This window comes from Ammospiza nelsoni, chromosome 1, assembly GCF_027579445.1.
Source record: "Ammospiza nelsoni isolate bAmmNel1 chromosome 1, bAmmNel1.pri, whole genome shotgun sequence".
NCBI lineage: Eukaryota > Metazoa > Chordata > Aves > Passeriformes > Passerellidae > Ammospiza > Ammospiza nelsoni.
The window spans coordinates 50,105,509-50,121,751 of NC_080633.1; the positions used below are offsets into that span (position 1 = coordinate 50,105,509).

Below are 16,243 nucleotides of genomic sequence, written 5' to 3' on the forward strand. Positions count from 1 at the left end.
TATATTTAAATTCAAGATCACACATTTTTGATATAAAACAAACACCGTTTCATAGGGTCCCCCCCCACTTTATTCTCTACCATGTGAAGTCTTAAATAAAGAAAAGTTTCACAAAACCTAATTTTTCATAATTTGATATTCTCAGATCAAGTACTGACTAAAAAATCACCAATCAGTACAACATCCAACTGAGCACAAAGTTGCCAATTATAGTTGGGAGCTTTTACCTGTCCTAAATTCACAGAAAAAAAAATATGATACTAAAACAGCTAAAAAGAGTTCTTAGACACCAAATGCGAAACTCTTTTGTTGAAGAACTGAGTTGTGAAATAATTTCTTGCTGAATACACTTTTATGAGTAAATTTAAGAGTTATGTATTACAAATGTACTTAATTACAATATACTGAAGTGACTGAATTGCTCCAAACCACAACAGCTTTTTATAGCAATAGGACATCATAACTTAGTTTCATTCCTTCTCCTGAATCCCAAGTTACAAATATCTCAGCATCTCAGAGGGCAACACCACTAGCTAAAATATAGGACAAAAATATTGAAAACTTGAAAATACAATTCTGTGTTTCTAAATGCCAAAATGACTGCAAACACAGAAAAGGTCTATCAACAGGAAGGACTGCAGACCTGTGGGGTTTTACTTTACTTCTTAGCAAATGAGGAACACAAGATTAAGGGCAACTGAAAACATGGCATTAAAGCTCCAAGTCTTCTTTGACACATTTAGATTAAGGCAGATGCCAAAAATCTTTCTCCTACCTCTGCAAGATCCTCTTGTTTAAGGTAAGTAGAGCACAGGAGTTGGCAATAAAGTTTTAAAAGAGTGGTGAAAAAAATTTATTTTCTATGTTACTGTAAAACTTCAGGAACAGTTTGTACCATGGTTAGCAAAATACAGCAAATGAAACACATCTGGATTTTATTCATCCAACTAAGAAGTTAAAACATAAAATACAGAAGCAAATCTATTATTGTAGTCTACATTTAATTTGTATCAACAAATAATAAAGCAGTTCAGACTGAATCAAGGAATTTTTGTTCCCCACTAATTTTTTTCTTCATTTTCAGATGTCATAATTTATTTTGTTATGCACATCTATGATAGCATTAATGCAGACATGTTTTTCTTACAGAAGACAAGCCTGCCCTTAAACCTTTCATTACACACTGGAAAGAACTTTACTTCACATGTTCCTGCATTCACACAAGGTTTAAACCTTATGAAACAAATGGTCATAAAATGGTCATCAGATAGACACAAATCAAACCTAGGCAAGCCTGCAGTAAGAAAAGTTGTCCAGCATTTCAATGCTTCAATCTCCAAATGCTGTAGCCAAGTGCCCAGTGAGCTTCCAGCACTAGATGGCCCCCTCATAGAAGGATTTGGGACTAGCAAAACTATCCTCTAGATTGTAAAAGCAATTCCAAGAATCTCACTCCATCCAGAGGCACCGTTTACACATTTCCTTTCTGGAAATGAGCAGGCTTGAATTTCTAGAGCCTTATATGTAGATGATATATGAAAATCATCTGATACACAGCTGGCAAACAAAACTGAAACACACATCCAGGGGAAAAAAAAGGGCAAATACAGAGTTCTTTTCCATTTGCTCCTTCACAGTGTTATTTTCGTGATCTTAGTCTTTAAAATGTGTGAAAACAAGCACAGTATGCAGGGCACTCAAAATGGGCTATGCTCTTCAACATCTCAATAGGAATAAAAAATACCCTAAAAATGAAAAAAGACACTAACCTCTATATCCGTTTGGAAGTTAAAGAGGTCTATTCTTTGCCAATTGCTTCCATCCAGAGCTAAAACATTCCATGCCTACAGAAAACAAATATAGTTTATTTATTACTGCCACTGCCTGCTCCCTTCATTTTCCTCTCAATAATGCAATTACAAACTTGAGAATTTCAGGTAGCATTTTTAAAAAATTGTAGATATTAGTACTCATACATAGTTAAAAACATAGAATTTGAAGAAATTAATCTCAAATCTCCTAAATGGATTATACTTCAAAGATTAACTTGTGGCTACAAAACATATGGCAAAGCAAGATATTAAATGCAAAGCACATACACAGAAAGATTTAACCCTCCACTCTTAAAAATCTTTTGTAAAGTTTTCTAATTAGTTACTTTTGCTACATCTAAATGGAAAAAAAGTAGCTGCAGATGAGATTCCTTTCAATAAAACCACAGTTCCTCAACCTCACTAGTTACTATTCTGAGAAAACAGAAACCTTTCAGAAAACTGCTGACTTTCCACTATTAGGACCATGCCTTTCCTTTCCATCTGCTAAGTTACATGTACATGTTTGAGAGCTTGTCCTTCACTGTCAAAGCAATAGTAGTTCAAAGTAAAGCAGAATTAAGAAGCCAGAGAAACACAGATATGTGCAGAAAATGAGAGAAAAAAGAATACCACATCCAACTGACAAGTTTTCAGAGAAAGATAGAATTTATGCAATCACTTTGGTTTTCTTATGCAGTTTTGTAGGTTTTAGATGAAACCTGATGTTACCTGACTCACAGGGCTTACTGAAGTTGCAGGACAGGGTGACATGGGTAAAGAATGAAACAATTACACAATTACATATTAAATCAACCAACCAATTAAATCCCAAACCAAACCCAACTGTAAGAGGAAGAAGGAAAATATGAAATTAAGTTCATTTATGTTGTATAACAATATTGTTCATTGTATGCAGTTGATGTAGAAATGGAATAGTATTCATTTTATTTCAAGAAGAAAAAATGAAGACAAGCTAAACATAAAAATTCAGCATGCCTTCACTAATATCTTGCATGTACCTTTTTCCTCCACTAATAGCCCATCTACTTAACATCCATCTACTTTTGTACTTGGCAAGAAAATGGTGGATCTACTTCTTAGACACATGGTGCACATTAACCAAACTACATGGAATTTTAAGCAGCAATTACACCTGAAAAATAGTGTTATACAGCCACATGCTTTATAAAAAGCAAATGCCATTATGCCAAACAGGGCTTAATCCCTTCTCCAGATACAGAGCAAACAGGACTGGATATCTTTTCCACAGCCTTTAGTCAGAACTCCTGGACACAGCATTCAAGCCCACATCTACATACAAAACTGGGACTGCTGCTTATTTGCTTTAATAAGCTAAGAGACTGAGAATTTTTCTTTTTAACAGGAAGCAGATGAATCCCATCATTTGGATGTAATTAAGAGAATGGCATAGGGAACAACAAAAAAAAAACGAAGAGAAATACATACCTTGGAAACTTGTGCACAGCGACATAAAGTAACTATGTCCAAGAAAGAAAATATTCTAGAAAGAAAGGGAAACAACTACAATTAAAATGTTTAATTATAAATTCCAACTACTGTATGTATTCATGTTTCTTTGGTTCTATGGAAAGACACCAGTTACACAAGAAACAGGTTAACTGCTATATGAGTGTTTTACCAAATTATTTTTGGTTATTGAGACTTACAGAATAATATCATAGCTATCATCTAAAGGCAGTCAACACCAACATATGAGAACCCAGCAGGTGCTGCTTCTGAAAATCTATTTTCTGTTCCTTCTCCCTACTATAACAGATAATTTTTTCTTCTTAATTCGGAGAAACTAGCTTATATTCCTTTAATTGTGTTACAATTAAAGAAATAACTTACACAAATACTGATGAAAATTTCAGAGGTTGGTGAAGAGTAAGAAACAGATAACACATCAATAAATCCAAGTTCAAGAATCTAAGTATTAATACAAGGGACAATGACCCAAATTTGTGAAAGGATTCACAGGGACTACCAAGTCTAACACAGTATCTTTTTTTAAAAATTTACTCTACAAGAGACAACTACAGCGGAAAATTCAGATTTACTATTCTGATCATGGAACCAATTTCTCAGGTTTGTCAACTCTTAATAGTTTACAGAAAGAAATTTTTCTCTGTCAAAATGAATTTTGCTAATACCGTTTCCAAGCACCAACGAAATTGGTTCAGAGAATGTTCTCAGTGAAAAAGAAATAATTAGCTTAAGCATAAAATACAGATCCTATTAAAAATAATTTCCTATTACTGAGAATGAAAGCTATGAAATACATGAAAGATGTTCCTGTAATTCACTGATAAAATGCTACCTGATTGCCAAGGAACTTTTTCAGTGATCTAAATCATGAACACTAATAAGAACAATTTCATATTATAGTTAGATGTTAACATTGAGGAGCAAACAATTGGTAAGAGATGTGGATTTAATTATGTAACATTCTGTTTAATGTTTTTCAAATGCAAATCTGAAGCTAGAGCTCAAAATGGATGCCTACACCTTAAGCACTGTTTTAGCTGCAGTAAGAGCAAAAAAATGTAATGAAAGTACTTCTTAAACATAACAACCTTCTGCACATTTATTATGATCACTTCAGATAGTAGTCTTCCAATATTTCATTTGACACCTGGAAAGATTTTCTTCTCTTCTTTACATTAGAGCAATATACCTTCTCAAAAAAACTAACAGTCAAGCAAACAGAAGAAAAGTTGTTTTCTGAAGCCATGAAACAGTTTATAAAATCCTGTCAATAACATTTATTTTGATAGCATCTATTTTGACATTTGAACATCCTTTCTGAGGCCTGTCCACTTCAGGAAACTTAGCAGCATTGAATGCACACAGTATATAATGTGCTCAGAAAATTGCTGGACTGTTCAGGTAAACACTGAAAAGTGCTCTCTCTCTTTTAAGAGCAGCATAAATATCAGCACCCTACCAGGAACGCTCTTCTGACATCACCCTTCTCCCTACCATGAGGGAAATGTCAGCAGATGAGATTGTCAAGATTACACAAGAGAGAGCTGCAAAAGCTTCCTGGCTTGCAGAAGCTTCCTCACAGAACCACTGTGAGAGTGGGACCTGAGGGTTATCTCAGATTTACAGAAGCACAAAAGACAGATTTCCATGCTATTTGTAAAATGAAAGAACTTGTGACACAATACTCTTGTTTAAATAAGAATGTGACATGCTTTAGAAGTGAGGTATCCAGTTCTACCAAAATAACAAACAACAGAAGAAACTGTAAAATGTTAAGGAAAGGGTTTTTTATATACCCCCTCCACTCTTGAGTTGTCTGACAGTCTATCTTCACGTTTCATTGTTTATTGCTGTTAAGAGATTAACGCTGATGCAGGATTTTTGCTAAAAAAAAAAGAAGTTAAACTAAAACCAAATGGAGAACAGATGTATTTATTTTTGCTTCATTCTGTATGAAGTGACTTTTCAAAAAGTTAAAAATTGGAAGTGGTTATCCTATATTAAGAGAAGAAATATTTTAGCAAGTGTAAATATTTGTGATGCTTTTAGGTTTTTTGGTTTTGTTCTAGAGAAGAACCTTTCCTGCAAGGCAGCCCAAGCTGTCCCCATCAAAACAGGTAACAACATTAAGATCCATTACCAGCAATCCAAAGCACAATTATTACCCTTCACTTATACAGTACAATAGGCAAGAGATGCCAGTAAGTACCTTTATAATCCCAAAGAGGCATCTTGCACATGTGCTTATAAACACTTTTTTCCATGCTTTTCTATTTATTTACCCTCTACAATACAGTCTTTCATGTGTACCACTAACACACACTCGCTTGTCTCCTTGAAACCCCACAGAATTACCAGCAAATCCCTGCCAGTCAGGAAAACTGGTCAAGAAGGCACAAGACTCTGAGGTCTAAAGTAATTTCAAGTCTTTAAAAGACTTCAGAATCTTTAAAGACTTTAAATGCAACCAACAAAAAGAGATGGGAACAGACAGTGACATTGTCTGCCATTTGGGTGAATCCATCAGCAGACACTCGCAATTTTAAAAAGTGGAAAAAACAGCAGGGCAGCTGCTGGTTGTATAGCACTTCTGTCCTCTATGACCACAGCTACGTAGGTGGAAGCAGCCAGCAGCAGGATTCATTTCCACTTCGGTCTTTGGCATGTATTAACACAAGGAAATGGAAATGAAGTTAATAAATTCACAGTAATATTTAGGATCATGCGGTCTGAGCTCTAGTGTCCCAGGCTATTCAATTCTCCATAGTTCGCCTGTATTGAGCTCAAGGAGGAAAATACACTTACCAACACTTGGAGCCCTTCAAGCCTTTTCATCCCCAGGCACACACCACTCTGGACACGTGCCTCATGAGTTTGGCCTTGGAGACCTTTCAATGTTAACAGTCCCTGCAGCACACATCAGCGTCATGCCAAAGGCACAAAGAGTTGCACAAGCTCAGTGTTCCTCAACTCCCTCACGGCAAATGAGCATTTGGCTAAAGCCTAACTTACAGAAAAGGATCTATTCTTTATTTGAAAGCCTTCAAGACACAGAAAATCATCACCTTCTCCGGTAGTTTGTTCCACTGGTTAATCACTCTGTCAAAATGTTTCCCTTATTTCCAAGGTGAATGTCTGACTTCCAGCTATATGCTGTTTTCTACTTTTCTTCACTAAATTAAAGAGTGCTTTAGCAGTTCATACTTTATCCTCACCAAGTTTAAAAGCCACTTATCATGTCATCTTCAATTCCTATTTTAACAGTTGTTTTACTTCAGTTCTTTAAATCTCCTTTTCTCAGCCCATTACTTTTTCAGTATGTTTCTTCAAATGTAGACATCAGAAGCATGTGCAGCATTAATTAGTATCAACAAGGCTGTACACAGACATGAAGTATGATTTCATTACCCCCATTTTCAAAGCCATTTTAGGCCATTGTAACAGCCTTTTTGACACAGCATCAGACAAGAATCATACAGAATCCCACCCATTTCTTGCCTGCTTAAAAGTGCTGCAGTTAGGATTCAAATGATTCTACTCTGGATTTTGCTTGATAATCAAGACTTACCAAAACTCAGCATAAGAGGGCCACAGATCTTTTTGAGCCACTTTCACTTCCATTTATATGGCTCTGCTGACAGGAAGTGGTTATCTACAGTCTCCAGCATCTTCCCATGTATTTCCACATGTGCTTTTTTATTCTCTTGTGCTATAAATAGGCTGCCCACCATCTTTCCAAACACAGAGACAGCTGACTCCTAACATTGTTTCCTTCCCTAAGGGGCAACAGAAAGAAACAAGCTATTTCTCAAAACCCCAACACTGTACAGTCTACCTCCTACAGAGGAAGAAATCAATTTGTGCAAGAGTCAAACTGCTTCTGTCTTGCTTTTGTAAGGCCCTTCCACATTTGATCACATGAAGAATAAGCTTTTGAAGTAATAACCCAGCAACTACTCATTGTAGATATTTTGATACAATGCTATAAGGATTGATAAAAATGGATAATGAGATGCATGCAGTGAGTATCACACATAGACACTTTAATTCCTAGAAATTCTGGCCTTAGACCCAGAATTTGGTATGACAGAAACACCAGGTAATTTCTAAAAAGTTTCACTAAAAACCTAAGATATGGGTTTGTTTACAACTGACTTGTGAATGGAATTCCACAACCAGAACTTTTGATTTTCATACTGTTTAAATTTATACTGGCTTTGCACACAAGGACAATAACAAACTTTATCAAAATGAAAACCAAAGTAATAAGGATGAGAAATGTCTCACTTAAGACAGCACATCAAGTAGATAACTTGCTTAGAACATCCTTTCAACTTTGCCACACTGTCCAGTCATTACAAAACATGCACACAACAAATCTGTTATGTCTTTCCCACTTTAGACTATGGATTTCCTACTGACTTGTACAATTCCTTGCATAGCAAATCTGTTCACACTAAAGTCCTTCACATGCAATACGGAAGAGTAAAACCTATGTGCATGGAAAAAGTATCAGGGAGACAAAGTACAGCTTCCACAGCTTTGATTTTCTTTTTTTAGTAGTTTTTCTCAGCATTTTCTCCATGCATGCCCAAGCAACAGTGGAAATGGGCATCAGATACTCTTAGTTCACTATTTGTGAACACTAATTGAGTCTGAACACACATAGTGGCAAAGTCTGATAACCATCACAGAAACTGTCTTTTATTTCTTCCAAAATGTCATACTTAGCAGATAGAAACCATATTTACAAGTCTTTATACATGGAAGGTTTCTCTTTGCCTTCTGTCCTCCATTTTTCTAAACATCCTACTGAGGTATGAGACATCTCATGGTTAAGTGTAGTCCAACAGTGTGTACAAACACTAGAATAAAAATAAGCTAGAAAACATACAGGTAAGAGAAATAACTCACAGCCTTAATTCAGAAAAGCAGAATCTTTAATGAATATTAAGTTCAACAAATAAACTTCTATTTATATGATTAAATTAGCAAAGTTAATGCTAGTGTACTTCTGAACTTCACCAACTTTGCAGCTAAATCCTGTAATACCTCATTCAATAAAACTACGAAATAACGCTTGTCCTGGAAAGATAAACAGCGAGGCACATTTAGATCTTAAGAAATTTGACTATTCTCTAGGAAAAAAAAAAGTATCTTATCTGCCAGGACTGTTTCAACAGCAAAAGGCTGAGGAACACCAATTGCTACACAAAGCTCACATGCATTGACTCATCTAACGCAGGTCAATTATTAAAACAAACCCATTTTCACTGTGGATGAGCTATTTTGTAAAGTAAAGCACTTCAACTAAGAACTCTGTTACATGCTCCAAAACTCTCCAGTAATTTAACTCTGCTGCTTCCACTTGTAAACAACTCAGATCTTTCTCAGATGATCTCCATAGAAAGTCTTTCAGTAAAAATGGAAAAACCACTTCTTTACAAGCCAAATCTCCTTTTCTTTCACCAAAGTACTTATTACTACAGAACACTGACATAAGTATTGGCAATTGCAAAATACTAGGCTAACTAAAGGATGTCTGACATCTATTTTCCATTGCAACAGAAATCAGCTTTGCTGGATTCATTTTAGAAAGGACAGCATCTAACCTTTTATGGTCTACATGTTACTTGCAAGACAAGTGGATCCTATTATTCATTCTTTGAAAATGAGTTTCATTTATTTGTAAAGTATGATCAAATATAAAAACACAACAGCAACCTTTTCAGATACACTCACTATCTGAAACAAAATGACCAATGATAAATTCAAAAAGGGCCAGTTCTGTTTAATTTTCCAGCCTCAGCTAGTCTATAATTTTTTAATATAGATTTTATTTTTATGAAGTGATTTTATGAAGTACAAATTTGGCAACTAGAACACATCTTACTAAATAAAAGCAGTCAGCCTAATGATTAGTTCATAGTGGTTTAAATTGCTGCCCACAGTCCTAATACAACCCACTGGCCATTCCAACTATCCTACAGTCTCTTTTTTCTCAGGAGTGAAGGGATTATAGTCTGGGCACCAAACAGCCAAAAATCCACCATACCCACCCTGCACATTAGTGCCAAGCTAGAGAAGTGGATAACTAACATGATGCACTGGCAACATGCAGCTTAGGGACACTCCATAAACCACAGGTGTTCTGTGCTTTGGTTACTTGCTGGAGTAGGATTCAGTAGATCTGATCCAAACTGTAGCTCTGATACTGGCCTGGAGGATGACCTTTAACAAAAGAACAAAAGACTTCTCTTCCTGATGTCTGTGTTTGCATCATGAAAACACAGATAATAATGTTCACCTCTTCTGTAAGTACTTCATGAATTACAGACAAAAAAGTCTCAGGTATTTTTATGTATGGTCTTCTATTTAAACTGTCTCTTATCAATATCTAAGAATATTTTTTTTCTTTTTAGAAAGCAAGAGTATCTTTTGACTGCCTTTTTGTTCTTTGATGGCACTTTTCACATGGAAATGAGGAAGAACATTTCCCCCTCTGCCCCCATCTAAAAAGCAGACTTCATTATATCACTAATACCTCTGAACATTTACTTCTGATAATGAACAAATTAAGAGACTGAGTTTAAATAAACTCCAGTTTCAAGTTAAATAAAGCCCTACACTGAATTAAGTCACCACTTAAATATGAGATTCCAAAGAGAGGTTTAGTAGCAAATAAAAGAAAAAATGAAACAAAATAAATAGTAAAGTACAATTCCAAAGGTTGTGAAAATTACTGCTATATTCCTTTCAGCTGTTACTCCTCCTTCAAATACTTATTTACTTTTGTTTTGTTTGTTCCAGTGTGACTAATCCTTTATCACAAGCATGTTCTTACTGAGAGATAATACTTGTAACTTGAATCAAGTAAAGCTAAAGCACTCCATTTATAAGGAAGCCTCAAGCAGAAACATTAAAGAAAATATTTGCTTTTCAAAATTCACAAATTTTACTTAGCACCATGACACAATAAAAGCCCACTTCCATTTCCATACCTCCTCTTCCTCATTAACACAATATACAGGAGGACTAGTGTGAAATTTTCTGCATCTGTTCTTCAAGCCTCTCACTCACATTTTTAAAGGAATTCCATCTGAAATATCGCTGCCCAAAACATTCCTTTTTGAGCTTACACTGGCACTTGTTTGTGAACAAAACCAAATCACTTAAAAATACTAAATAGAGGATGGCAGCTACCTACTCCAATTTCAAACTGAATTGTTCATATAATCATTTGCAAATGTTTAGCATCTCACACAAAGAAGGCAGAAAATGCATACAAAGTGCCGACTGGTGAGGCAAAGAATTGGAAAATATAAACTTGCATCTGGAAGTGATCTTGGTAAGAATTTCATAAGCAGACAAACAATGCATGTAGCAATGCAAAAAAAAGGTCAACGTGAGACCTTCTCCACATTCTGAAGGGGGTATACTGACCACCAAGCATTGATTCAGCCTTCAGTTTCTTCAGGCGGAGCCCAAATTCTGTCCTGAACATGAGATAAGTCACTGGGAATTTTTATAACACTATCCCTCTTCAGAATAAAAGGAAATTTTTCTTTAAAAAGCTGATTAATGAGAAAATTGCAACTTACTGCATTGTCTGTGTGTATTTGAAATTACATACACTACCTTGAAGTCTGAAGAAACAGAGAAACTAAATGACTATACATTGTAACATTACATAAATCATGTTATAACAAAAATAGCATTGATAATGTGATATTATTTTTTAAATTGCTGCCAAAGCACATAAGGATTCTGAAAGAACCATGTATATCTTATATAGTCCTAAAATAATTATAATTCTGTTGTTTTTCTAGCTAAAGATCAAAATATTTAACTAATTTCCAAAGACCTTGCCCATGACCTGTGTCTGTGGCTCATTCAGATCATTTACTCATTTTAACTTCTGATCACTTTTTGGGAGGTAAGGACCACTGGAAATGAATATATGACTCCACAGAAGTGAGTCAGGATTTGCTATTATGCTGTTATCTGTTGCATTGTTCCTGCTTGCTTCTTGTCAGTGTTAGTCTCCACATTTCTAGTTAGCAAATATTTAAAGGATACTCACACCACATTGAGTAGTGCGAATTAGTGCTGCTCTGCACTAATTCTTTGGACAGATGTACTTCAGGCATGTTAAATTAAAAGACTTAATGAAAATTACTTGTTATGAGGCAATATTAGGATTTGCTTTACAAAAACAATAGGTTTGTGAAATATACAGAAAAGAAGTCTTACTTTCATAAGAAACATAATCCCTTCAGTTTATAACCTGTAAATAGTTTACATACTTGTATCAATTTGGCTCTTTCTAATTCTAAACAGTTTAACTGTAATTGTTTGGCAGACTACTATAGAGGACTTTGAAGACTTGCAAAACACTCTAAAATCAAAATAGAAGATTGCATGTGCATTATAAATCTGGACTGTTTCCTGAGACTGTCAAACACTAAGCAACAATCTCAGCTATTCAGGGTGAAATATTTCCCTATTTAATTAAAATACAGATACTTGTGGAGGGGAAAATGAATCATGTCTGAGATGACAGATTGTTTTTTTCCTTTCCCCTTCAAAACACATATATTGCTTTTCTGCTTACAAAATTCTTACCAACCAAGAACTGCTCCAGACAAAAGGCTTATATTTTTCAGGTCTCTGACTCACTAGTCAGTACTCTGTATACTAAGATACAGCAGCCAAACTTTACAGCAATTGTGGGCCATCCATGTACCTCCAGGTCCTAGCTAAGAAATACCCATGGCATTATGACAATTTCTTATTGTAGCCTTTGCTGTATTTCTTTTCTATTTCCCTCACAGTTAAGCACACAGATGGTAAAGCATCACTTCAAATCTATCAAATACTATGTTTGACTTCACCAGTTTTAAGCTTACAGTAACTTTTTCTCTACAGCAATGAACACACTAAAAGCTCAGCAAAAAGCAGCATGCAGTAATAAAAACAAAAAATAGAAACATAAAAACTTTATTATAATGAAAAACTTCATCAAAAGTTTATCACATGAAAACTTCAACTCTCAAGCTGCATATTATTGCCTACAAGAAGTGCTGCTGCTGGAATGCCACTCCTGGGTTCCTCTCCTAATTTCAGTCCCAAAACTTTACTTTTCCTCTTCTAAATCTGATTGACCACTCATATTTTGAGACTGATAGCAAAGACCTATTTTTAAGTACATGCACTCAAAAAGTATGGTTTACAACAGAACTGACAATAGTTTCTATATTTGAGGTATAATTTATGAAGTTGGTACTTTGTAGGCAGGAAGGAACTGAAAATGGTTTAAGCAGCTGAAAGGGACAAACATCTCTGCTCCTTAAGCTTACTACTTTTGTAAAAAAACTTACAGTTTTCACAGAGCATTAGTAGGTAAAATAAAAATTAACAAATGTTTCTCATCTTTCTACATGCCAAAAGAACTGGATGTATCGGCCTTTTCAAAAGTGCTTGTTTACTTTTTATCAAGCCAAAAAAAAATCAGGACATTCTAACATTAATTACATAGACTTCATTTTTTTGGTCTCAATTTATTTTCAAATGCACACTGTAACTGTAATAATCCATTGTTTTAGGGTTTTTCCCCAGCAATTAAAAAAAACCCAAAACAATCAGGAGGTGATTTAAGGCAGTGAGATCTTACTAGGAAAGTTACCACTAAAATTGTACTAGCCTGACTTGATTTCTCATTGTTCTGATGACAGGTAAGTGTTTATGAATTTCAGACACCAATTCAATTCTACAATTAATGTCCTGTATATTCAATTGATGCTTTCTCATAAACATATAGGTTAACAACAACAACAAAAAAAAGCTACAATCATCCAAAACCTGTTTCAATTGCACAATTTATAATACCACCACACAATTCTTAAACATCATACAAATGAGCATTTATTCAGCCTTTTACTCTTGCAATATGTAACAGCAGAGGGGAATGAGCATTCCTTGACAGCTGGCAAACTAATAGCACTTCAACAGCTAACAGGGGTGATAATTTTTCCTTTAGCCTGAATACTCCAAAAAAGTTTTTTTAGAAGCAGACTATTTCTTTCACAGGTAAAAATATACTCCAATATTACAAATAAAAATGAATGTCCATAAACCAGGAAAAGTTACACATTAAATATCTCCCTTTCTCCACTCCAGCTATACCACCAACCTCAAAATATAACTGGCCCCTCCAAACAAGGGTCTTCTTCAAAAGCACCACTGTCCATATTAATCAGATATCCTCTTCCTCCTCTGCCCAGTTATCTGAGTCTGCTTGAGAAAGAACAAATAATCTCTCATTTCTTATCCTTCCAAACAAGTTTTGTGCTTGGGAAGTTCGGGGTCTCAACTATTTACTTAGAAGCATACTAGATACTCCACAGAAAATGTGCAACAGACATGACACTGGCTTGAAAACCTTCCAATATAATTCTGGTTGTTACATTAGTAATTGCAATCATAATTATTAAAAGTGGTGATGATGATGATGATGATGAACTGCAGTAAAAGACCAAGGGATAACTTTGTTCAACTTTAGAGTATGCAAGTATAGCAACACTATTCTATGAATAAATTTCAAAGTGGTTTTATTTTTTAAGTCTACCATCAGGAAAAAGTTTTTCAATTTTAGAGGAAAAAATTGGACTGACTGCTTGTTATAGTCAGATTACATAAATTTAAATACTTCATGCAAATGAGAACAAGATCAACTCTGGAAATAGAAGAAATTGTGTTTACATTTAATTTCCAGGTATTTGTAACAAGACATTAATCACATTTTTTCTACAAGTCCAATGGGGTTTTTTTAAAAGTGGGCTGTAATGCTAACAGCTTTCATACATATCTGATACAAGCAAGAAGCAAACTAAGTACATTTGATAACACTTTCAGTGGTATTTACTGTTCAGTTCCAGCTCTCTGAGCAAAATGTTTCCACTGCAACTGGTTTACTCTCCTTTTAATTAAAAGGTAGACTGCAGAGCTAATAAAGGAAAAACAATTAGAATATTAATTACACCCAGTGCAGCAATATTTAAGCTCTCCTGTCATTGTCTTGCCATAGGGCAAGGCAATTTTAAAGCATGTTGCAGCATGAACAGATAGTGTTTCAGGAGTCCAAAGGCATTCAGACTCAGGCTTACAACAGCCTTTGGGTGAAGGCTCATAAAACAAATTCCCCACTGATAAAGCTTTAGACAGGCAGGTCTGTGCCCTGAAACTTCCTTAGATATCCACATCCTGCAGGGATGAGAACCCAGATGCGTAGATGCATGTCCCTCTCTCTGACATGCTCTGCCATTGGCCTTGTGAGTTTGTCCCTGCAGCAGTACAATTTCAAAAGGAGATTTACAGAGCACCTCTCTCACACTTCTCCTTCCATTCCATTTCAAAACTCTGGTGATCAGCACAGTCTTGTGGGTATAATGAAACATGCACTTTATTTCTCTCTGGCAGAGCAGACCCATGAGATCATCATGTTCTTTATGGAGAAAGCTGACAGTCCCAGTTCAGTTTCTCAGATCATCAACTCTTCCAGCTACATCTGCAACACCACATTAGTAAATCACCATGCAATTGCAAAAAGGACGTTCGTGCACAAAAAATAGATGGTTGGCTGAATCAGTTCCGTGTATGCTTGGCCTGGGATATTTTATGTTCTTGTTCCAGCCCCACAAAGCCCTTCAACCATGCAAAAGGCTTCTTTAGACACTGCTGTAACAGCGTACTGGCAGGGATTAGCTGCACCACTTCCTCAAATCCAAGATAAGCCTCAAGTTGCTTTGTACAAAGCTAACTTGAATATAAGAACAAACAGCTAAGCCACTGGTAGAATCTAATTACTCGGACTTGTTTGTTTGGATTTTATTCCTGCTGAATTCTTTAAAATCAGAGAATCACAGAATGGGTCAGGTTAAAAAGGAACACAGAGGGTCATGCAGTTCAACCTCCCTGTTCAAGCAGGGTCATCCTGGAGCACATGGTACAGGACTGCATTCAGATGGTTCTTGAATATCCCCCTTGAGGAGACTCCACCACACTCTGGGCAATCTGTTCCAGTGCACGGCCACCCACACAGTAAAGAAGTTCTTCCTCACATTCAAGTGGAACTTCCTGTGTCCCAGTTTATACCTGTTGCCTCTTGTTCTATTGCTAGGCACCACTGAGAAGCACCTGGCTCCATCCTCTTGGCATCCTCCTTTCAGGTACAGATAAACATTGATGAGGGCTCCTCTCAGTCATCTCTTCTTCATGCTGAACAGGCCCAACTCCCTCAGCCTCTCTCTTAGGAAAGATGCTCCAAAAGAGATCTTCACTATCTTCAGTGCATGATACTTTTCACTACTTAAACCATATAAACAAATTATAGTCAATTACATAAATGACATACTTAGCATCCATAACAGTGAAAAGGACAGTAATTTCCATAAATATCGGGGAGTCCTAATGCTTGAAAAGAAGGGCTTGCAGATCATGATTTTTAGCTAAGGAGGCAGCATCCTACACTGACTTTTTTCTTGTGGCTCATGTGTGACATTGAGTTCAACAAAACAAGAGGTATGAGAATTCCTGTTCAGGGCATCCTTAAGTGACCGTCTCTTTTAATCACATTTTCTAAACAGTTCCAAGAGTCTACAGTCTGCCACCACATGGAATATATCTCAACAAAAACGAAAAGCCTTTTAAAATTCAATTCCTTTAACAACAGTCTGCTTTTAAATATCATTGCGAGAGCACTGTGATAGTCACAATGATTTTAGGAGCATTTTCTTTGAGTGCAAGATGCAAAATACCATTGAGACATTCTTCCACTTCAAATCAGACTAAAGCAGTGACATACACACAAGCTGACCCAAACATCTCTTCAGTATATTAAGAAAAAAAATCATCAGCTCAAT

General features: G+C 35.8%; 1 protein-coding gene across 3 annotated transcripts in view; it reads right to left on the reverse strand.

Annotated features, from left to right (window-relative positions):
• FBXL2 (F-box and leucine rich repeat protein 2) overlaps nt 1-16,243 on the reverse strand; it is a 51,439-nt gene that overhangs the window by 20,418 nt on the left and 14,778 nt on the right. For 2 of the 3 annotated variants that reach the window (XR_009419222.1, XM_059479860.1), the window contains exons 3-4: nt 3,282-3,336; nt 1,770-1,844 (exon numbers count right to left, since the gene is read on the reverse strand). Coding sequence is in view for 2 of the 3 variants with exons in the window: in XM_059479860.1 (XP_059335843.1) it covers nt 1,770-1,844; nt 3,282-3,336 (130 nt within the window). In the remaining variant the exon portion in view is untranslated. Of the gene's footprint in view, nt 1-1,769; nt 1,845-2,543; nt 2,561-3,281; nt 3,337-16,243 lie in introns of all 3 variants that reach the window. The other variant, XM_059479875.1, reaches the window with a different exon arrangement.